The sequence below is a fragment of the Scyliorhinus torazame genome, chromosome 19 (genome assembly GCF_047496885.1).
Source record: "Scyliorhinus torazame isolate Kashiwa2021f chromosome 19, sScyTor2.1, whole genome shotgun sequence".
NCBI classification, from domain to species: Eukaryota; Metazoa; Chordata; class Chondrichthyes; order Carcharhiniformes; family Scyliorhinidae; genus Scyliorhinus; species Scyliorhinus torazame.
Genome location: NC_092725.1, coordinates 41119154 through 41143913, shown reverse-complemented (window position 1 = coordinate 41143913; position 24760 = coordinate 41119154). Strand labels below are relative to the sequence as shown.

The following is a 24760-nucleotide window of genomic DNA, read 5'->3' as shown; positions in this document are numbered from 1 at the left end:
TTGAGACAATTCACACCTCTTTAACCTGTTATAACCCTCTCCTCAGTGGCTCCGTCTGGACCTGTAGACTTAATTACCTGCAAAGACTCGCATTCAAAGTATCGTCTTGCATCTTTGACTTTGTCTAGAAACATGTTCCTGGAACCTACCTTTTCATTCACCCGAGGAAGGAGCAGTGCTCCGAAAGCTAGTGATTCGAAACAAACTTGTTCGAAACAACCTGGTGTTGTAAGACTTCTTACTGTGCCCATACACACACACACACACACACACACAACTACACACACACACATCTACCTTGAGACAAACACACCCACCCACCTATGCCCACACAAACACACACAAACCTACCACACACACCTACCCAATCACACACCTCCCTACCCATACACAAGAGACATCTTGACAAATACATGAATGGGGTGGGAATAGAGGGATACAGAACCCGGAAGTGCAGAAGGTTTTAGTTTAGAGAGACATCATGGTCAGTGCAGGCTTGGAGAGCTGAGAGGCTTGTTACTGTGCTTTGTACCTACCCATACATACATACACACATTCACACACACACACACACCTACGCACACACTGACACACACATGATGAATGTACACCTTGCAAATGATTAATTCAGAGCTAACCTGCTTTCAACGTGTATCTTTGACCCTCAGGTAACCAGGACAACACGGACTCTACTACCATGACGGTAAGCTGAGCTGCTCGGTGCCATTGGGGAACTTTGGGATTTGTGTGCATTGCTTCTCAATAAATCCAGACACTTGTATCAGGGGCAAATGGTGAAATTGACTCATTGATTCCCTCACATCCATGTGTTTATTCGGATCCTTCCTCTTTCCAACTATCACGTGTGTACGGGGATTCTCAAAACTGTTTTCATATTTAACCATTGGCATATGCAGCCATTCTGACATATTCAGCCATTGACCTCGCCAATAGTTGGCATATAGAGCCTGTGACATATTCAGTCTTTATTTATTTAGCAGTTGGCATATAGAGCCTGTGACATATTCAGTCTTCATCTATCCAGCAGTGGCCCTATAGAATTTACAGTGCCGAAGGAGGTCATTCGGCCCAATGAGTCTGCACTGGGGAAAATCCCTAATCGTCACAGTGCGGCGCCTGTTCGGGTACACCGGGTACACAGAGGGAGATTTCAGAATGTCCAGTTCACCTAAAAAGCATATCTTAAGGGACTTGTAGGAGGAAACCAGAGCACCTGGAGGAAACCCACGCAGACACAGGAAGAACATGCAGACTACCCACAGACAATGACCCAAGCTGGGAATCGAACCTGGGACCCTGGTGCTCTGAAGCAATAGTGCTAACCACTGTGCTGCCCAGTCTTTATCTATACAGCAGTTAACCCTTTGGAGCCTGTTATATATTCAGTCTTTATCGACACAGCAGGTGGCTCTATAGAGCCTGTGATAGAACATAAAACATAGAACATAGAACATTGCAGCGCAGTACAGGCCCTTCGGCCCTCGATGTTGCGCCGACCTGTGAAACCACTCTAAAGCCCATCTACACTATTCCCTTATTGTCCATATGTCTATCCAATGACCATTTGAATGACCTTAGTGTTGGCGAGTCCACTACTGTTGCAGGCAGGGCATTCCATGCCCTTACTACTCTCTGAGTAAAGAACCTGGGCGAAATTCTCCCGAAACGGCGCGATGTCCGCCGACTGGCGCCCAAAACGGCGCAAATCAGACGGGCATTACGCCGCCCCAAAGGTGCGGAATGCTCCACATCTTTGGGGGCCGAGCCCCAACATTGAGGGGCTAGGCCAACGCTGGAGGAATTTCCCCCCCACCAGCTTGCGCGGAAATGACATCTCCGGGCGGCGCATGCGCGGGAGCGTCACCGGCCGCTGACAGCATTCCTGCGCATGCGCAGTGGAGGGAGTCTCTTCCGCCTCCGCCATGGTGGAGACCGTGGGTGGCAGAGGCAGAAGGGAAAGAGTGCCCCCACGGCACAGGCCCACCCGCGGATCGGTGGGCCCCGATCGCGGGCCAGGCCACTGTGGGGGCACCCCCCGGGGCCAGATCCCCAGGACCCCGGAGCCCGCCCGCCGGTAAGGTAGGTGGTTCAATTTACACTGGCGGGACAGGCAATTTATCGGCGGGACTTCGGCCCATCCGGGCCGGAGAATCGAGCGGGGGGCCCGCCAACCAGCGCGGCGCGATTCCCGCCCCCGCCGAATCTCCGGTGCCGGAGACTTCGGCAACCGGCAGGGGCGGGATTCACGCCAGCCACCGGTGATTCTCCGACCCGGCGGGGGGTCGGACAATGTCGCCCCCTACCTCTGACATCTGTCTTATATCTATCTCCCCTCAATTTAAAGGTATGTCCCCTCATGCTAGACATCACCATCCGAGGTAAAAGGCTCTCATTGTCCACCCTATCCAATCCTCTGATCATCTTGTATGCCTCAATTAAGTCACCTCTTAACCTTCTTCTCTCTAACGAAAACAGCCTCAAGTCCCTCAGCCTTTCCTCATAAGATCTTCCCTCCATACCAGGCAACATTCTGGTAAATCTCCTCTGCACCCTTTCCAATGCTTCCACATCCTTCCTGTAATGCGGCGACCAGAATTGCACGCAATACTCCAAATGCGGCCGCACCAGAGTGTTGTATAGCTGCAACATGACCTCATGGCTCCTAAACTCAATCCCTCCACCAATAAAAGCTAACACACCGTACGCCTTCTTAACAACCCTCACAACCTGGGTGGCAACTTTCAGGGATCTATGTACATGGACACCGAGATCTCTCTGCTCATCCACACTGCCAAGAATCTTACCATTAGCCCAGTACTCATCTGCAAATTTACTCACCCATCCTTCTACGCCCTCCTCCAGGTCATTTATAAAAATGACAAACAGCAGTGGGCCCAAAACAGATCCTTGTGGTTCACCACTAGTAACTGGACTCCAGTCTGAACATTTCCCATCAACCACCACCCTTTGTCTTGTTCCAGCCAGCCAATTTCTGATCAAAACTTCTAAATCACCCTGAATCCCATGCTTCCGTATTTTCTGCAGAAGCCTAACAGGGGGAACCTTATCAAACACTTCACTGAAATCCATATACACCACATCAACTGCTTTACCCTCATCCACCTGTTTGGTCACCTTCTCAAAGAAATATATTCAATCTTTATCTGTACAGCAATTGCCTCTATAGAGCTTGTGATATATTCAATCTTTATCGACACAGCAGCTATAGAAACTGTGATATATTCAGTCTTTATCTATAAAGCAGTTGACTCTACAGACCTTGTGATATATTCAGTTTTTATCTAAACAGCAGGTGGCCCTGCAGAGAATGTGATATATTCAGTCCTTATTGTAAGGAACCTCTTTCCAATCCTTGTTTTCCTGTTTTAATTCCTGCTTTTCAAGCTCGCTGAGAATTGCAGACCTTGGGCTGTATTCTCCGCTGGCGGGATGCTCCATTTTTGTCGGCAGCCTGGGGGTTTCCCTACGGCGAGGGGCTGCCCCACAATGGGAAACCCCATTGACCAGCCTGCATAACGGAGCATCCCGCCGGCGGGGTGAGGCAGAAACGTGGCAGGGCGGAGAATCCAGCCCCCTGTTTTTAACACTACAGACATTTGAATCCCCCTCCCCCTCCCCCTCCCCCGCTACATCCTGTATAAAACCGGTGGGCCATGAACTGTGAACTGGCTCCTGTAGTAGAGTAACAGCTCTGTACTCTTGTTCTGTTGAATAGAACCTTTTTGCTTTTGATTCAACCTGTTCAGCTTGGTGTGGACTCCTTTCCGCATCTTATAATACTGGCAACAAGGAGTAAACTCTGGTCTCTGAACATCGCTGCAGCCTTCAGCCTCCGCGGTCTCCAAAGCCCCAAGTTCCAGTTGGATTCTTCTCCACCCAGGGATGGCGTGGTTTGGTTGGTTGGATCCATTTGTTGCGGCTCAGGAGAGTTGGGACCGCTATGCTGAGCACATTCACTTCTTCTTTCAGGCCAATGCCAGTTTGAGAATGAATGGCAAGTTGGATCAACGCCAGGTCCCTGAAACGCGGGACCCCACATCTCGCATGGGGATTGACCTGCCCTCGTTCCGAGTGTTGGATCTCAGTGCCCTACTTGTGGTTGCTCCTGCCGAGGGGGGTCCATCGACAGACCGGGTCAGATTGCCCCCAACGATTAGGTTGTGGCTAGCACTCGCCCAGGGCCAGGGCCCAGGCCTACCGTTTCAAAGACCAGAAGAGGAGTTGTTGTGACAACAGCCTTCTTCCAGCTTGTTCTGTATGTGGGAATTGAAGCTTCTCAAGCAGCCCATGTGAGCGCTTATGGTAGACTAGTACAAAAGGTGAAGTCACACGGGATCAGGGGGGAGCTGGCAAGGTGGATACAGAACTGGCTAGGTCATAGAAGGCAGAGAGTAGCAATGGAAGGATGCTTTTCTAATTGGAGGGCTGTGACCAGTGGTGTTCCACAGGGATCAGTGCTGGGACCTTTGCTCTTTGTACTATATATAAATGATTTGGAGGAAAATGTAACTGGCCTGATTAGTAAGTTTGCAGACGACACAAAGGTTGGTGGAATTGCAGATAGCGATGAGGACTGTCAGAGGATACAGCAGGATTTAGATTGTTTGGAGACTTGGGCGGAGAGATGGCAGATGGAGTTTAATCCGGACAAATGTGAGGTAATGCATTTTGGAAGGTCTGATGCAGGTAGGGAATATACAGTGAATGGTAGAACCCTCAAGAGTATTGAAAGTCAAAGAGATCTAGGAGTACAGGTCCACAGGTCTTTGAAATGGGCAACACAGGTGGAGAAGGTAGTCAAGAAGGCATACGGCATGCTTCCCTTCATTGGCTGGGGCATTGAGTATAAGAATTGGCAAGTCATGTAGCAGCTGTATAGAACCTTAGTTAGGCCACACTTGGAGTATAGTGTTCAATTCTGGTCGCCACACTACCAGAAGGATGTGGAGGCTTTAGAGAGGGTGCAGAAGAGATTTACCAGAATGTTGCCTGGTATGGAGGGCATTAGCTATGAGGAGCGGTTGAATAAACTCAGTTTGTTCTCGCTGGAACGAAGGAGGTTGAGGGGAGACCTGATAGAGGTCTACAAAACTATGAGGGGCATAGACAGAGTGGATAGTCAGAGGCTTTTCCCCAGGGTAGAGGGGTCAATTACTAGGGGGCATAGGTTTAAGGTGAGAGGGGCAAGGTTTAGAGTAGATGTACGAGGCAAGTTTTTTACGCAGAGGGTAGTGGGTGCCTGGAACTCGCTACCGGAGGAGGTGGTGGAAGCAGGGCCGATAGTGACATTTAAGGGGCATCTTGACAAGTACATGAATAGGATGGGAATAGAGGGATACGGACCCAGGAAGTGTAGAAGATTGTAGTTTAGCCGGGGAGCATGGACGGCACGGGCTTGGAGGGCCGAAGGGCCTGTTCCTGTGCTGTACATTTCTTTGTTCTTTGTTCTAGAGGATGATGGTCCAGCTCCAGCTGAAAGGCCTGAGCTCCTCTGGAATGGTGTCCATTTAACACAGACTGACCAGGAGTCTGGAGCATTTAGCCCAGTTGATCCTAGCAGAAGACGCGGCGGAGTACACAGCCTGGCACTCTTGCATCCTCCGCAGGTCACTGGGGTCAGTGAACATGAGCACATCGTCAGCGTAAGCCGAGAGGACCACCTCCATATCCGGCTCGCGCAGGACCAGCCCCGGCAACCTCCTCCGCAGGAGGCGCAGGAAAGGCTCCATGCATAGAGAATAAAGTTGGCCGGACAAGGGGCCCTGACGCACTCCTCTCCCAAAGCGAAGGGGCGCGTCAGAGACCTGTCAATCTTAATCAGACACTCTGAGGTAGCATACAGTAATCGGATCCGAGCGACAAATGTGTTAACCTTCATCAATACCCTTTATACAGTGCTTGGAGGGAGTAGAGGTTCAACGCTCCCTCCACTCCTTCAGGAGTCTCGCAATGAACAGAACAGCTTGGCTCTGCTCCCACTGGTCCTGATCGAATTCCCGCCCCTCTTTGGCATAGACTCGAGGAGCAGCCCCAGATTTCCCCAGCTGTCCAGGGCCAACCACACACAGTCCTGGTGACCGTGATGTGTTTTCAAAAATGCTCCGAGTTCCCCTGAGGAGATGAGGGGAGACTCAGTGCCGGGAGTGAGGGCGCCCTCTGCCTTGCTGCAGAGAGCGTCTAAATCCTCCTCCTCACCCGTCACCAAGCAGCCTTCCTCCTCCGAGCGGTCACCACCCGAGCCGAGTCCCAGCCACATGGAGTTTGGCCGACGACACGGGCACCGGCTAGCCCTAGGCCCGAGTCAATCCCGGATCTTCCTCCGCCTCGGGGCCGTATACTGTGTCACCGTCGCCCCTTGGAGCCCATGTGGTGGTCTCTCCGGGTTCAGGTTGTTGCAGTGCGGCGGTGTCCTGAGACAAGGCTGCGGCCTCTGAGCTTTTATAGACGGGCACGGGGTCAGCGGTTGGAACAGGGCCTGGGTCTTGGAGGGCCCGGTCTAACAGGGGTCGGCTGCTGGGCAGGCGAAGAGGTGGTGGAGGAGAGAGGGGGCAGTGCCAGCCGCGGCCGCCCTGGAGGTGGTGATGACGGCGGCCGTCAGGGTGGGGCAGTTGCGGCGGATATGCCCCAGCCCTCTGCAGGCATGGCACCTCCGCTGATCAGGAAACCTTGTGTTCCTCCCCGTGGTGGGAGACCACAAAACCTCCCTCCGTGACCTCCTCCCGGGCCAGGCGGACAAAAACCTGACGCCGGAAGGAGTATACATGGCAGAGGGAGTGGTCCCTCAGGCCGAGCGTCAGCGGCGCCACCCTGGACCTGACCTCCCCCTGTGGGAGATGGGGGAGGAGGAGCTCTGGGGGAGGTAGGATTCGCTCCATCAGCCTCAAGTCTTCTACCCCTACGGGCAAGCTCACAATCCTCAAATTTTGACACCTCGAGTGGTTCTCCAGGTCCTCCAGCTTGGCTCGAATCCCCTTATTAGCCTCGACCACCCTCTACAGCTCATCCGCCATCGAGGTGAGCTGATCGCTGTGCTGCGACACGGCCTCCTCTGCTCCCTTCATTCTCTCGCTCTGCTCTCTCACCTCGGCCGATGTCTTTGCCACAGCTACTCGACGGTGAACACTCACTCCCCCCCTTATTCACGGCTATTTTTCTTAATCCTTTTGACATCCTTTGCCTTCCTTGTATATTCTTTCAATCAATCATTCGCAAATTGTCCCCAGGACCGGACTTTAAAATTCCTAAAATGCAGTAAGTAGGAGCCACCCAGCATGTGACCTCCCCTCTACATGCTGCCACCGGAAGTTTGTCTATGTATTCACATTGTGTATTTATGTATGTCCTATGTTTTTTGTGTATGGTAAGATCTATCGGGACTGTATGCAGAACAATACTATTCACTGTACCTTGATATACATGACAGTAAATCAAATCCAATTCGGTAGATTTGTCAACTATGATTTCCCATTCATAATCTAGGCTGACTCTGTCCGATCCTGCCACTGTTTTCTAAGTGCTCTGCCATAAAATCTTTGATAATGGATTCTAGAATTTTCCATACTATAAACGTCAGGTTTACTGGTCTATAATTCCCGGTTTTCTCTCTATCTCTCTTTTTAAATAGTGGAGTTACATTAGCCACCCCCCCAATCGACAGGAACTGTTCCGCAGTCTATAGGATCCTAGAAGATGACATCCAATGTATCCATTTCAGAGCCACCTCCTTCAGTATCCTGGAATGTAGATTATCAGGCCCTGGGCAATTATCAGCCTTCAATCTCATCAATTACCCCAACACCATTTCTCTATTGATATTGATCTCTTTCAGTTCCTCCTTCTCACTAAACCCTGCGTTCCCCAACATTTCTGGTATCTGATTTGTGTCCTCATTTCTGAAGACAAATTCAAATTATGGGGGCGATTCTCCAAGCCCCGCGCCGGGACGGAGAATCGCCACAACCCCACCACTCCGCCCCGACGGCGGCGCGTGATTCTCCGAGGTGCGAAGAATTGGCGCCATTTGTGCTGGCCCGTTTGGCGCGGCGCCGGTTGCAGGCCGCTGGAATCGGCGGGGCCACCGATTCTTCGGCCCGGATGGGCCAAGCGGCTGCACGGATACGACAGAGTCCTGCCGGCGCCATTTACCCCTGGTCGCTGCTGGCGGGAACGCTGCGCGAACGGTCGGGGGGCAGCCTGTGGGGGGGGGGGGGGCTCCGTCCCCGGGGGGGGGGGGCCTCCAATGGGGTCTGGCCCACGATCGGGGCCCACCAATCAGTGGGCCAGCATCTCCCCCCCCGGGCCTACATTCTGGCACGGCCAGCCCCTGAACACCGACGCCCTGTTGAGTCGGGGCCGGCGCGCTAAAGAAGTCCCCCGTGCATGCGCAGGTTCACGTGGCGCCCATTTGGCGCAGCAAAAGGAGGCTGGAGCGGCGTGAACCACTCCATCGCCGTGCTGGGCCCCTGTGGGGGACAGAATCGGTCGTACCCCGAACACTTGGTCTCCATTTGGGAGAATCGCACCCTATATGTTTAGATGCTCATCCATTTCTTCGTCCATTATTATACATTCCCCTGTTTGTGAGTGTAAAGGGCCAACATTTGTTTTCACTGGTCTTTTTCTCTTCACACACCTGTAGAAACATTTACAGTCAGTTTTTCTGTTCCCTCTCGTATTCTATTTTTCCCTTCATAATCAATCCCTTGGTCCTTCTTTGCTGAATTCTAAACTGCTCCCAATCCTCAGGCCTTTTGTTTTTCTTGGCCAATGTGAATGCTTCTCCCTTGGATATTATAATAAAAATCCTTATTATCACAAGTAGGCTTACATTAACACTGCAATGAGGTTACTGAACGGGTACACAGAGAGAGAATTCAGAATATCCAATTCACCTAACAGCATGTCTTTCAGGACTTGTGGGAGGAAACCGGAGCACACAGAGGAAACTCACGCAGACACGGGGAGAACGTGCAGACTCCGCACAGACAGTGACCCAAACCAGGAATCGAACCTGTGACCCTGGAGCTGTGAAGCAACAGTGCTAACCACTGTGCTAGCGTGCCACCCCTTACGGTCTCTAATTTCCCTTATAAACCATGGATTGGCCACCTTTGCCGTTTTACTTTTGTGCCAGACAGGAATAAACAATTGTTGCAGTTCCCCTCATGCGCTCCATGAATGTTTGCCATTGCCTATCTACTGTCTTCCCTTTAAGTACTGTTTCCCAATCTATCATAGCCAACCAGTGCCTCATACCATTGTAGTTTCCATTGAATCTGGCCCTTAGTTTCTCTGCCTATCACTTTTCTTATTCCCCTTTCGGTCTTTTGTTTTTGTCCTTGTTTCATAGAACATAGAACATACAGTGCAGAAGGAGGCCATTCGGCCCATCGAGTCTGCACCGACCCACATTAATCCCTCACTTCCACCTTATCCCCGCAACCCAATAACCCCTCTCAACCCTTATGGACACTACGGGTAATTTAGCATGGCCAATCCACCTAACCTGCACGTCTTTGGACTGTGGGAGGAAACCGGAGCACCCGGAGGAAACCCACGCGGACACGGGGAGAACGTGCAAACTCCGCACAGACAGTGACCCAGCGGGGAATCGAACCTGGGACCCTGGCGCTGTGAAGCCACAGTGCTAATCACTTGTGCTACCGTGCTGCCCACTCCTCTAACGTTCCTCCTCCTCTAACTCCTTGCACAGGCTCCCATCCCCCTGCCATTTTAGTTTAAACCCTCCCAAACCACCCAAGCAAATACTGCCCCGAGGACATCAGTCCCAGTCCTGCCCAGGTGTAACTCATCCAGTTTGTACAGGTCCTACCTCCCTCAGAACGGTCTCAATGCCCCATGAATCTGAAACCCTCCCCTCACACCATCTTTTCAGCCACATATTCATCCGATATATCCTGCTATTTCTACTCTGACTAGCATGTGGCACTGGTAGTAATCCTGAGATCACCACCTTTGAGGTGTTACTTCCCAACTTTTCTAACTCCCTACATTCTGCTTTTAGGATCTCATCCCTTTATTTGCCTATGTCGTTGGTACCTGTCATGATATGCAAACATGCAGCTAATGAACACATAGAATATGACACGACCAATGAGCAGTCAGGACACTCAGGGGTGGTATCTCACTATAAAAGGGATGAGGCACTCAGACTCCGCCTCTTTACACAGACCAACATCTACAGAGTGAGACAGGGTGTATCCTCAGCATCACACCCCAGCACGTGGCTTAGAGCAAGGCTGGTTCAGTTAGACTGAGTTACTACATTTAGATTAGCAGAGAGTCAAACTCATTGAGAACTGTGCTAATAGTTCAATAAAACACATTGAACTCACTTCAAAGTCTGGGGCATCTTTTACTCAAAACTGCATCAAGTGGCAGCTTGTGTTATTCCAAATTACATAACACAACAGTACCGATGTGCACCACGACCACTGGCTGTTCACCCTCTCCTTCCAGAATGTCTTGTAACCGCTCCAAGACATCCTTGACCCTAGCACCAGGGAGGGAACATACCATCCTGGAGATTTGTTTACGGCCACAGAAACACTGATCTATTCCTCTTACAATCAAATCATCTATAACTATTGCATTCTCACACTTTTTACTCCTCCCCTCTGCAGCAGAACCAACTGTGGTGCAACAAATTTGACTATTGCTGCTTTACCTGAGGCAGTACATTAGCACAATGGTTAGCACTGTTGCTTCACAGCTCCAGGGTCCCAGATTCGATTCTCGGCTTGGGTCACTGTCTGTGTGGAGTCTGCTGTGGGTACCAATGTGTGCGTGGGTTTCCTCCGGGTGCTCCAGTTTCCTCCCACAGTCCAAAGATGTGCAGGTTAGGTGGATTGGCCATGATAAATTGCCCTTAGTGTCCAAAAAGGTTAGGTGGGGTTACTGGGTTCCAGGAATAGGGAGAAGGTGCGGGCCTAAGTGGGGCGTTCTTTCCAAGGGCCGGTGCAGACCCGATGGGCCTAACAGCCTCCTTCTGCACTGTAAAGTCTATGATTCTATATCATCCCCCCACCCCCAACAGTATTCAAAGCGGCATATCTGTTTTGCAGGGAAATGGCCACAGAAGATTCCTGCACTGCTTGTCTCGCTCTCTTCCTCTGCAGGTGGTGGAATTTGAATTCAATAAAAATCAGGAATTAAAACTCTAATGATGACCATGAAACTATTGCCGATTGTCATAAAAACCTATCTGATTCACTAATGTCCTTTAGGGAAAGAAATCTTCCATCCTTACCTGACTTGGCCTATATGTGACTCCAGACCCACAGCAACGTGGTTGACTCTTAACTGCCCCCCAAGGGCAGTTAGGGATGGGCAATAAATGCTGGCATAGCCTGTGACATCCATGTCCCATGAACGAATAAAGAAAAAGGTCTGAGCCTGCGGAGTGACCACTTCTCTATAAGTGCTGTCCACAACATTCTCCGCCTCACAGATGCTCCAGTTTCCTCAGCCGCCGTTCCAGCTCAGAAGCCTGGGTTTCCAGACACTGTAGTTGGAGATACTTCCTGCACAAGTGCTGGTTCCGGGCACTGGAAATGTCCCCGGCATCCCACATGGAGCAAGAGGAGCAAACCAAGGTTTTGAACTCTCCTGCCATCACTTACCCTTTCATTGGAAGATGCTTGATATTAGATTAAATTCAATTCTCTATGGCCCTTCTTTCCCTGTCCTTGTTACTGCTCATTATAGCCCTTACAGATTATAAACCACAAAAAGTATTTTCAAACTACTACTTATCCTCTACTTACCAGCTGTCTCCATTGTAGCCTCAGGTGTAGCAGGGCAAGACACCGCTCTGATGATTTAAAAGTTACAAAGCAAGGAGAAAAAGCAAAGAGCACCTCTTCCCGCTCTGCACCAAATTCCCACTCTGTTTCAAATGTCCAAGTTTAAAACACACTCTGTACCTCATTCTGGATGTAGCCTCTCCCATTGCTCATGTGCTCACTGTGAGTGCGCTTTGAAGCTCTTTCTTTAAGTAGAGCTGAGGTGACTCAGATGACTCTCACACTGTTAAACTTCAAAGCAAGGAATCAACACTTCTTGACTTCTAATCAGGCTTCAGGTAATGGACAGATAACTGCCCCTCAGCTATTTGGGTGGGGCAGCATTTTATTAACTTTTTAACTGGATTACTAGACACTTAGAAAAATGGAAACAGGAAAAGACTCACCAACTCTATTCCTACTTTGCTTAAAATTCCTAACTTTAAAACTCTGTCTACCTCACTCCAGATGTGGCCTCTTCCTCTGCTCATGCACAAAGCTCACTGTGCATGTCTGGGTGGAGGGTGAGACAATGTTAGGGGAATAATTAGATTAGCAGATCATTATTTCATCTTTGCTATTGCATGTATATAAAGAACAAAGAACAATACAATGCAGGAACAGGCCCTTCGGCCCTCCAAGCCTGCACCGACCATGGTACCTGCCTAAACTAAAACCGTCTGAACTTGTGGAGCCCGTATCCTTCCATTCCCACCCTATTCATACATTTGTCTAGATGTCCCTTAAATGTACCTGTTCCCACCATCTCCCCAGGTAGCGCGTTCCATATATTTACCAACCTCTGTGTAAAAAACTTGCCTTGCACATCTGTTCTAAACTTTTCCCCACGCACTTTAAACCTGTCACGTAGTACTTGACTCTCAGATCCTAGGAAAGAGCATCTGACTATCCACTCTGTCCATGCCACTCATGATCTTGTGGACCTCTATCAGGTTGCCTCTCAACCTCCGCCGTTCCAGTGAGAACAGATCGAGTTTATCTAACCTCTCCTCATAGCTAATGCCCTCCATATCAGGCAACATCCTAGTAAACCGCTTCTGTACCCTCTCCGAATAACTCACATCCTTCTGGTAGTGTGGCGACCAGATTTGTACCCCCTCAACAAGATACACAACAAGCCCAGTGATAGCTGCCACGCTGAGAACGTGGACCCAACTGAGACAACACATCAGGCTAACTAAGATGACCCCCACCTGCAACAATCACAAATTCCCCTCAGCCATGCTAGACACCACCTTCACAGGTGGAGACGTGACGGGGGCACACTGACAGTCAGGGACTTTTACGTAGGGCACAGACTGGCGACACTGGATGAACTGACGAGGAAGTGGAAACTACCAAAAGGACAGGAAATGAGGCAACTTCAAATAAAACACTTCCTACCCAACAGACAGTAGGGGACCGCGGGGCCCCAGAAACCACACTGATAGGCACAAGCTGCAAGGAGGGGGGACTATGTGGGAATATATATGGACAGTTACTGGACAGAGCTTGGACATCACCTTAGTGCGCCTCTTGCAGGTAAATTATGTTAGTTTTTAGACTTCCTAAGTGGGTGAAGACCCTGGATCTTTTGACTGGGCTGTTCAGTCCCCATATGTTCCAGGTAACAATCCTGGTGAGGGGTTTCTGAACGGCGGTCCTGCGGGTCCATACTTGCTTGATGGATGAGCCCCTGCACTCTGGGGTTTCCCTTTGTTAGGGGGCCGTCCAAAATGGCCACGGTCACCATTCTCTGCATCAGGTCGGGCCTCTGCACTCCAGGGTCTCCCTTTGCCCAGCCCAAAGGCGCTCCCAAATGGCTTCTTGCAGCCTGGTTCCACCCTGGTTCCTCGCCCTTCTCCATGCCTGCCGAGGCCTGCGCCTGTTCCGTTTCTCATCCTTAACCTTCCCTTTGCTTCCATTCTGTCCTGCGCTTCCCCACATCCCCTATCCCCCCTTTGGCCCCTATATCTCTGTCCCCCTACCCGTGTTTCCCCCCCCCACTTCTGCCCTGTCCTTGTGCCCCCTTTTTGCCAGGTGCGTCCTCTCCCCTGGTGCGTCCTCTCCCCTTGCTTTCTGCCCTCCCATGGTAGCTCTCCTTGCTAATATGATGGCTTCCCTCCCACTGCTTGTCAGATGTTGACCTGTTTCAACATCCTCCTTCCACCCCTTTACTCACCCCGTTGCCTGCTTTCCTTATCTCACTCCCCTTGCCCTGCTCCCCCTCATCACACTGAGGGAAGAGACGAGCCCCAAAACGAGGCAGCACTGTCCCGCGTAAAAAGCAGAGTTCATGATATTGTTGTCCCTGTTTGTGGTCTGTCATCCGCTCTCTGTTTCTTTCTTTTTTCCGCCCCTGCAACTTTCATCGTTGCCGCGATTGCTTTCCTCCAATTTGTTTGTTTTAACAAACTCATCAGCCTCCTCCGGAGTGTTCTGGCACAGTTCTTATCTTGACTGTCACCCAGAGTCTGGCCGGGAACAGCATCCCAAATTGTACCCCACTTTTATAGAGCACTGATTTTGCTCTATCAAACATTTTTTGCCAGGTCCGCCCCAATGTCCTGGTACACCATTAATCTATGTCCTTCCCACGAGCATGATTTTGTCTGCCGGGCCCACCTTAAGATTTTTCCTCGGTCCTGGAACCGGTGCAGCTTCGCGATAATCACCCTGGGCTGCTCCCCGGTTTTGGGCCTGGGCCGAAGCGACCCGTGTGCCATGTCCATTTCTGGGGGGGTTTGGAAAGTCCTCCCTCTCCACTAGCTTGGCCAGTATTTGGGCGATGTAGCCCGTTGGGTCTCTACCCTCTATCCCCTCTGGCAGATCCACTATTCGGACGTTCTGCCATCTGGACCTGTTTTCCTGGTCCTCCACTTTCCCTTTTAGGCTCCCCTGGGCCGCCACCAAGCTTCTCACTTTGATTTCCAAAGCTACAATCCTGTCGCTCTAGTCCGAAGCAGCTTTCGCCAAATCCAGGATTCTTCTTTCCTGTGCCTCCACCTTCCGTCCCAGATCCTCTATGGTGCGCTGCATGGCATTATGTCGCCTCCGACATCACCTCCTTCATCATCATGTGGAGCTCTTTCCTAGCGTTCAGCGTCTTTTTTAGCACATTTCTCCAGAAACGTCTTCCGTGGAAAGTCAGAGTTGGAAAAAACTCGGTTGATGTTAGAGCAGGAAAGGGAATTTTAACAATGGAGATGGAAATGAAAAGACGAAAGAGTGATTGAGAGAAAAGAAAGAGAAAGACTAAGAGAAGATGAAGGGAGAATGAGAGAGAGGAAAGCGACAGAGAGAGAGAGTTCCAACTTGCAGTACTGGAAAGGAGTGGGAATCTGCAAGAACATAAAGGGAACCTAGAACATAGAACGATACAGCGCAGTACAGGCCCTTCGGCCCACGATGTTGCACCGACATGGGAAGTCAAAAACAAAAGCCATCTAACCTACACTATGCCATTATCATCCATATGCTTATCCAATAAACTTTTAAATGCCCTCAATGTTGGCGAGTTCACTACTGTTGCAGGTAGGGCATTCCACGGCCTCACCACTCTTTGCGTAAAGAACCTACCTCTGACCTCTGTCCTATATCTATTACCCCTCAGTTTAAGGCTATGTCCCCTCGTGCTAGTCATTTCCATCCGTGGGAGAAGGCTCTCACTGTCCACCCTATCTAACCCCCTGATCATTTTGTATGCCTCTATTAAGTCTCCTCTTAACCTTCTTCTCTCTAACGAAAACAACCTCAAGTCCATCAGCCTTTCCTCATAAGATTTTCCCTCCATACCAGGCAACATCCTGGTAAATCTCCTCTGCAACCGCTCCAAAGCTTCCACGTCCTTCCTATAATGAGGTGACCAGAACTGTACACAATACTCCAAATGCGGCCGTACCGGAGTTTTGTACAGCTGCAACATGACCTCATGACTCCGGAACTCAATCCCTCTACCAATAAAGGCCAACACTCCATAGGCCTTCTTCACAACCCTATCAACCTGGGTGGCAACTTTCAGGGATCTATGTACATGGACACCGAGATCCCTCTGCTCATCCACACTTCCAAGAATTTTACCATTAGCCAAATATTCCGCATTCCTGTTATTCCTTCCAAAGTGAATCACCTCACACTTCTCTACATTAAACTCCATTTGCCACCTCTCAGCCCAGCTCTGCACCTTATCTATGTCCCTCTGTAACCTGCAACATCCTTCCGCACTGTCGACAACACCACCGACTTTAGTGTAGTCTGCAAATTTACTCACCCACCCTTCTGCGCCCTCCTCTAGGTCATTTATAAAAATGACAAACAGCAACGGCCCCAGAACAGATCCTTGTGGTACGCCACTTGTAACTGAACTCCATTCTGAACATTTCCCATCAACCACCACCCTCTGTCTTCTTTCAGCTCGCCAATTTCTGATCCACATCTCTAAATCACCCTCAATCCCCAGCCTCCGTATTTTCTGCAATAGCCTACCGAGCAGAACCTTATCAAACGCTTTACTGAAATCCATATACACCACATCAACTGCTCTACCCTCGTCTACCTGTTCAGTCACCTTCTGAAAGAACCCGATAAGGACCTACCCTTCACAAAGCCATGCTGACTATCCCTAATCATATTATTCCTATCTAGATGATTATAAATCTTGTCTCTTATAATTCCCTCCAAGACTTTACCCACAACAGACGTGAGGCTCACCGGTCTATAGTTGCCGGGGTTGTCTCTACTCCCCTTCTTGAACAAAGGAACCACATTTGCTATCCTCCAGTCCTCTGGCACTATTCCTGTAGCTGTATTCCTAGTTCTCCTAGAATGAGATTCTGACTCCACAGTATAAATATTTCCCACTTTCTCTGTTTGTTAGCTTTGACAAAGAGTCATTGGACTCAAAACGTTAGCTCTTTTCTCTCCCTTCAGTTGCTGCCAGACCTGCTGACATTTTCCAGCATTTTCTCTTTCGTACGAGCATTGGGAGTTGAGACTACCTATGACTCTGAGATTCTTAGAGGAGTTTAAGAATTTCTTACCTTTGATAATAATCCAATTTGAAGACCAGAGGATGCAAACCGCAAGGCAAGCAGCAATTATGGCTGACGATGATGATCTGATCCATAACTTTAAACCTTTGTTCCATCACCTCCATAATTCTGAAAAGGATAGAAGGATAGATTTGAGAGGAAGACAGGTAGCCATGGTATGAAATGGATAGCTGGGTAAGTTCCAAAGTCTCCTCCTCAGACCAGAAAGGAAGGCCCTTGTTTTGGAACTGAGACTTGGAACCGAGGTATTACCATTTTAACATGGTGGTACATGTTCATTCAGCATGGTGACAGTTGCAGGGAAAGCCCATGGGACTTGTGGGAGTTTAGTCAGAGGATTCTGAAAATGGAGCGAAAGTGGAGAATGCTACGATGCCGACGGTAAGTTTAACTGGAACAAAGAACAAAGAAAAATTACAGCACAGGCACAGGCCCTTCGGCCCTCCAAGCCTGCGCCGATCCAGATCCTCTATCTAAAACTGTCGCCTATTTTCTAAGGATCTGTATCCCTCTGCTCCCTGCCCATTCATGTATCTGTCGAGATACATCTTAAATGACGCTATCGTGCCCGCCTCTACCACGTCCGCCGGCAATACGTTCCAGGAACCCACCACCCACTGCGTAAAGAACTTTCCACGCATATCTCTCTTAATTTTTCCCCTCTCACCGTGAACTCACGGCCCCTAGTAATTGAGTCCCCCACTCTGGGAAAAAGCTTCTTGCTATCCACCCTGTCTATACCTCTCATAATTTTGTAGACCTCAATGAGGTCCCCCCCTCAACTTCCGTCTTTCTAATGAAAATAATCCTAATCTACTCAACCTCTCTTCATAGCTAGCGCCCTCCATACCAGGCAACTTCCTGATGAACCTCCTCTGCACCTTCTCCAAAGCATCCGCATCCTTTTGGTAATGTGGCGACCAGAACTGTACGCAGCATTCCTAATGTTAGCGAACCAAAATCTTATACAACTGTAACATGACCTGCCAACTCTTGTACTCAATACTCCTTCCGATGAAGGAAAGCATGCCTTCTTGACCACTCTATCGACCTGTGCAGCCACCTTCAGGGTACAATGGACCTGAACACCCAGATCTCTCTGTACATCAATTTTCCCCAGGGCTTTTTCATTTACCGTATAGTTCGGTCTCGAATTGGATCTTCCAAAATGCATCACCTCGCATTTGCCCGGATTGAACTCCATCTGCCATTTCTCCGCCCAACTCTCCAATCTATCTATATTCTGCTGTATTCTCTGACAGTCCCCTTAGGACTTAGGACTACTCCACCAACCTTAGTGTCATCTGCAAACTTGCTAATCAGATCACCTATACCTTCCTCCAGATCATTTATGTATATCACAAACAACAGTGGTCCCAGCACGGATCCCTGTGGAACACCACTGGTCACAGTTCTCCATTTTGAGAAACTCCCTTCCACTACTACTATTTGTCTCTAGTTGCCTAGCCAGTTCTTTATCCATCTAGCTAGTACACCCTGGACCCCATGAGACTTCACTTCCTCCATCAGCCTACCATGGGGAACCTTATCAAATGCCTTACTGAAGTCCATGTTTATGACATCTACAGCCCTTCCCTCATCAATCTCCGTTGTCACTTCCTCAAAGAATTCTATTAAGTTGGTAAGACATGACCTTCCCTGCACAAAACCATGTTGCCTATCACTGATAAGCCCATTTTCTTCCAAATGGGAATAGATTCTATCCCTCAGTATCTTCTCCAGCAGCTTCCCTGATGTCAGGCTCACCGGTCTATAATTACCTGGATTATCCCTGCTACCCTTCTTAAACAAGGGGACAACATTAGCAATTCTCCAGTCCTCCGGTACCTCACCCGTGTTCAAGGATGCTGCAAAGATATCTGTTAAGGCCCCAGCTATTTCCTCTCTCACTTCCCTCAGTAACCTGGGATAGATCCCATCCGGACCTGGGGACTTGTCCACCTTAATGCCTTTTAGAATACCAACACATCCTCCCTCCTTATGCCGACTTGACCGAGAGTAATCAAACATCTATCCCTAACCTCAACATCCGTCATGTCCATCTCCTCGGCGAATACCGATGCAAAGTACTCATTAAGAATCTCACCCATTTTCTCTGACTCCACGCATAACTTTCCTCCTTTGTCCTTGAGTGGGCCAACCCTTTCTCTAGTTACCCTCTTGCTCCTTATATATGAATAAAAAGCTTTGGGATTTTCCTTAACCCTGTTTGCTAAAGACATTTCATGGCCCCTTTTAGCCCTCTTGATTCATCGTTTCAGATTGGTCCTACATTCCTGATATTCTTCCAAAGCTTTGTCTGTCTTCAGTCGCCTAGACCTGATGTATGCTTCCTTTTTCCTCTTAGCTCGTCTCACAATTTCACCTGTCACCCATGGTTCCCTAATCTTGCCATTTCTATCCCTCATTTTCACAGGGGCATGTCTGTCCTGCACTTTAATCAACCTCTCTTTAAAAGCCTCCCACATATCAAATGTGGATTTATCTTCAAACAGCTGCTCCCAATCCACATTCCCCAGCTCCTGCCGAATTTTGGTATAATTGGCCTTCTCCCAATTTAGCACTCTTCCTTTAGTCTTTGTCCATGACTATTCTAAAATTTACGGAATTGTGATCACTATTCCCAAAGTAATCCCCGACTGAAACTTCAACCACCTGGCCGGGCTCATTCCCCAACACCAGGTCCAGTATGGCCCCTTCCCGAGTTGGACTATTTACTTACTGCTCTAGAAAATCCTCCTGGATGCTCCTTACAAATTCTGCTCCATCTAGACCTCTGACACGAAGTGTATCCCAGTCAATGTTGGGAAAATTAAAATCTCCTATCACCACCACCCTGTTGCTCCTACATCTTTCCATAATCTGTTTACATATTTGTACCTCTATCTCACACTCACTGTTGGGAGGTCTGTAGCACAGCCCCAACATTGTTGCCGCACCCTTCATGTTTCTGAGCTCTGCCCATATCGCCTCACTGTTCGAGTCCTCCATAGTGCCCTCCTTCAGCACAGCCGTGAGATCCCCTCTGACCAGTAATGCAACTCCTCCACCCCTTTTACCTCTCTCTGTATCCCGCCTGAAGCATTGGTATCCTGGGATATTTAGTTGCCAATCATGCCTTTCCCTCAACCAAGTCTCAGAAATAGCAATAACATCATACTCCCAGGTACTAATCCAAGCCTTATGTTCATCTGCCTTACCTACTACACTTCTTGCATTAAAACAAATGCACCTCAGACCACCAGTCCCTTTGCGTTCATCATCTGCTCCCTGCCTACTCTTCCCCTTAGTCATGCTGACTTCATGATCTAGTTCCTTACAGGCTTTAGTTACTACCTCCTTACTGTCCACTAACCTCTTCATTTGGTTCAGCGTTAGCAAAAGCACTCCCAAGGACATTGGTTCCAGTCTGGCTCAGGTGTAGACCATCCAATTTGTAGTAGTTCCACCTCCCCCAGAACCGGTCCCAATATCCCAAAAATCTGAACCCCTCTCTCCTGCACCTGCACATCTCTCAAGCCAAGCATTCATCCTGCTTATTCTTTCATTTCTACTCTGACTACCACGTGGCACTGGTAGCAATCCTGAGATTAATACCTCTGAGGTCCGACTTTTTAACTTGGCTCCTACCTCCCTAAATTCTGCTTGTAGGACCTCATCCCGTTTTTACTTATATCATTGGTGTCTATATGCACCATGACAGCTGGCTGTTCACCCTCCCCCTTCAGAATGTTCTGCAGCCGATTTGAGACATCCCTGACCCGTGCACCCGGGAGGCAACATACCATTCGGGAGTCTCATTTTCGACCACAGAACCGCCTATCTACTCCCCTTACATAAGAACATAAACATAAGAACATAAGAACTAGGAGCAGGAGTAGGCCATCTGGCCCCTCGAGCCTGCTCCGCCATTCAATGAGATCATGGCTGATCTTTTGTGGACTCAGCTCCACTTTCCGGCCCGAACACCATAACCCTTAATCCCTTTATTCTTCAAAAAACTATCTATCTTTATCAATTGAGTCCCCTATGACTATAGCCCTTCCACTCTTTTTCCCGCCCTTCTGTGCAGCAGAGCCAGCCACGGTGCCATGAACCTGGCTACTACTACCTTCCCCTGGTGAGCCATCTCCCCCAACAGTATCCAAAACGGTAAACCTGTTTTGGAGGGAGATGACCGCAGGGGACACCTGCACTGCCTTCCTGCTTCTTCTCTGCCTTTTGGTTACCCATTCCCTTTCTCCCTCAGCAATCCTAAACTGTGGTGTGACCAATTCGCTAAACCACTTAGAAGACCCAAGTTGAACACTGCTGTGGGAGCAGGTGTGAGGCATGAGTAGATGAGAGATCTACCAATGTTCTGTCTAAGGGGCAAGTCACCCCATTTTCCTCGACACGTGTATCCAGACCAATAACAAGAGACATAGGGGCCTGCATGGCTGGAATTGACTGCGCACTAGTCCAGAGTCCCACAATATTATCTGTACAGCAGTTAACCCTAAAGAGCCTGAGACATATTCAGTCTTTATCTATTCAGCAGTTGGCATCTAGAGCCTGATTAATATTCAGTCTTTATCTATACAGCAGTTGGCCCTATAGAGTCTATGATCACTAAAATTGATGGTCTATTCATTGTAGCATTGCTGATTGTGGGATCTTGCTGTGAGTAAGATTGCTGCAACATTTCCCTGGATTATCAGTGTGACTACATGACAAAGCTGCATCATTGACAAGAACGTGACTTGGGACATCCTGATATTGCAGAAAGTGCTATGACAATACAAATTCCCTTTCTTACTATGTTCATTGTGCTCTGCCCTATCTGGACCTTTGTGATCTGCTCCATTTCAAACACACTGATCCTTTTTACACCAGCAGGATCATTGAATATTCTTATTCCAGCTGCTGCAGTCTCAGAACATTTATCCTTTCAGAAAATAAATGAATGTACCATTTCATAACCATGATATACAATGTCCTTGTAAAAACAATGAATGTCCCAAACTTTGTCTTTGTTGAATTAATACTTTAATCCTTTTTTTCATTCCAGCATCCAAGTGGCCTTGCAGGTAAGTAGTAATATGAGAGTTTAAGTAAATTATACACACAGCAAATCTCACCAAAATAAAATCATATACATACTTTTATATAAAATGTGGTCAGGGCTAGTGCTGTGCCTTTGGGGTCGATGTTGGGACCACAATATTTCACAATATCCATTAACGATCTGAAAGAAGGAACTGAGGGCACTGTTGATAAGTTTGCAGATAAAAAGATATGCAGAGGGACAGGTAGCATTGAGGAAGGGAGGCGGGGGGACTGCTGCAGAAGGCTTGGACAGGCTAGGAGAGTGGGCAAAGAAGTGGCAGAGGGAATATAATGTGAAAAAGTTGGAGGTTATGCACTTTGGAAGGAGCAATGAAGGCATAGATTACTTCCTAAATAGGGAAATGCTCAGAAAATCAGAAGCACAAATGGACTTGGGAGTCCTTGTTCAAGATTCTCTTAAGGTTAACATCCAGGTTCAGTCGGTAGATAGGAAGGCAAATGCAATGTTAGCATTCATGTCAAGAGGTCTAGAGTACAAGACCTGAGGCTGTAAAAGGCTCTGGTCAGACCCCATTTGGAGTATTGTGAGAGATTTTGGGCCCTGTATCTCAGGAAAGATGTGCTGGAAAGGGTCCAAAGGAGGTTCACAAGAATGATCCCTGGAATGAAGAGCTTGTCGTATAGGAACGGTTGAGGACTCTGGGTCTGTACTCATTGGAGTTTAGAAGGATGAGGGGGGATCTTATTGAAACTTACAGGATACTGCAAGGCCTGGATAAAGTGGGCGTGGAGAGGATGTTTCCACTTGTAGGAAAAACTAGAAGCAGAGGACACAATCTCAGACTAAAGGGACGATCCTTAAAACAGAGATGAGGACGAATTCCTTCAACCAGAGGGTGGTGAATCTGTGGAACTCTTTGCCACAGAACTGAGGTAATTCGGTGCAGAGTGGGAGAAGGTGCTTTTTCACTACTGTTTTGTTCTCTCTCTTCGGGCCTAATTTCGGGAGCCGTTCGGAGGAGGAGGAGCAGTCTCTAAGTATAAAAACCTAACGGTAACTTCCTGTTTTCCAGGTTGTTTTTTTTCAAAAGTGACGTCAGAGGGCGACGCCGGTCACCCTGTTCTTGTGTTAGAACACCAGTGGCACATTCATCAAGAACATTAACGTACAACTGAAAGGGTCTGTCATACATAGGTCGTCCTGGCGCTGGGGCGGTAGCCAGGGCGTTTTTGAGCGTAACAAAAGATTGTTTTGCTGAATCAGGAAGTTCAAACTTAAGAGGAGCATTTTGAGAGGAGTACGGAGTTAAATCTTTAGAATGGACAGTAACATTCGGAATCCATTGTCTGCAAAAGTTCACCAATCCTAAAAAGGCTTGCTCCTGCTTGGGCGATGTAGGAAATGGGGTCTGCAGGATAGGAGTAATGCATTCCTGAGTAAGGGAGTGATCCGCAGCAGAGGGCAGTAGAGCGGAGCTGCTGATTGGCCGTTGCAGGGGAGATTTGCATACGTCCGTGTGCTCACCCTAACTTGGAGGTGGTTTGTGGAGGAGCTCTTGTCAAGTGACACTTAAACCCGAAACACTTCTTCAGTGTTTCCCTCCCTACCCCCTCCTCTAACCAAAAAAAAACAACCGCTGTAAGGATCAAGAGGAAGGCTCGAGGGCAGGTAGAAATGGAAAGTTGAACCGTAAAGTCACAGCCTGCAGGTAAGGGATTGCCTGGTGACTGATAAGTAGTTTTTATTTATTTTCCCTCGGGTGTTATCGTGCGGGGCGCAGAGGTTGCTGCGTGAGTGCTTGCTGAGAAGGGGAGTGAATAACAGGTAAGCTCTTTCTTTCTTTTTTTTTATCCAGAGGGGATGACAGGGAAGGTAGTGCAATATTCCTCCTGCAGAATGTTTGAGGTGAGGGACGCTGTCAGTGTCCCTGCTGATTTCATCTGTGGGAAGTGCACCCATCTCCAGCTCCTCAGAAACCGCGTTAGGGAACTGGAGCTGGAGCTGGATGAACTTCGGATGATTTGGGAGGCAGAGGTGGTCATAGATAGAAGCTTCAGGGATGTAGTTACTCCGAAGAATAAAGATAGATGGGTGACGGTGAGAGGGGCTGGGAGGAAGCAGTCAGTACAGGGATCCCCTGTGGCCGTTCCCCTTAGTAACAAGTATACAGCTTTGGATACTGTTGGGGGGGGGGGACTTACCAGGGTTAAGCCATGGGGTACATGTCTCTGGCACAGAGTCTGTCCCTGTTGCTCAGAAGGGAAGGGGGGAGAGGAGTAGAGCATTAGTCATTGGAGACTCCATAGTTAGGGGGATAGATAGGAGATTCTGTGGGAACGTGAGAGACTCACGGTTGGTGTGTTGCCTCCCAGGTGCCAGGGTGCGTGATGTCTCGGATCGTGTTTTTGGGATCCTTAAGGGGGAGGGGGAGCAGCCCCAAGTCATGGTCCACATAGGTACCAACGACATAGGTAGGAAAAGGGATGGGGATGTAAGGCAGGAATTCAGGGAGCTAGGGTGGAAACTTAGATCTAGGACAAACAGAGTTATTATCTCTGGGTTGTTACCCGTGCCACGTGATAGCGAGACGAGGAATACGGAGAGAGAGGAGTTGAACACGTGGCTACAGGGATGGTGCAGGAGGGAGCGTTTTAGATTTCTGGATAATTGGGGCTCATTCTGGGGTTGGTGAGACCTCTACAAACGGGATGGTCTGCACCTGGACCAGAGGGGACCAGAGGGGTACCAATATTCTGGGATGGAAATTTGCTGATGCTCTTCGGGAGGGTTTA

General features: G+C 48.9%; 1 protein-coding gene across 1 annotated transcript in view; it reads left to right on the top strand.

The window, feature by feature from the left end:
* The window catches only part of LOC140396660 (uncharacterized), an 84609-nt gene extending 62523 nt beyond the window's left edge, over positions 1–22086 (top strand). The window contains exons 9-10 of the mRNA XM_072485455.1: positions 669–703; positions 21969–22086. Of these exons, the coding sequence (XP_072341556.1) occupies positions 669–703; positions 21969–21995 (62 nt within the window). The 3' untranslated portion in view covers positions 21996–22086. The remainder of the gene's footprint in view (positions 1–668; positions 704–21968) is intronic.
* Positions 22087–24760: the final 2674 nt, after the last annotated feature.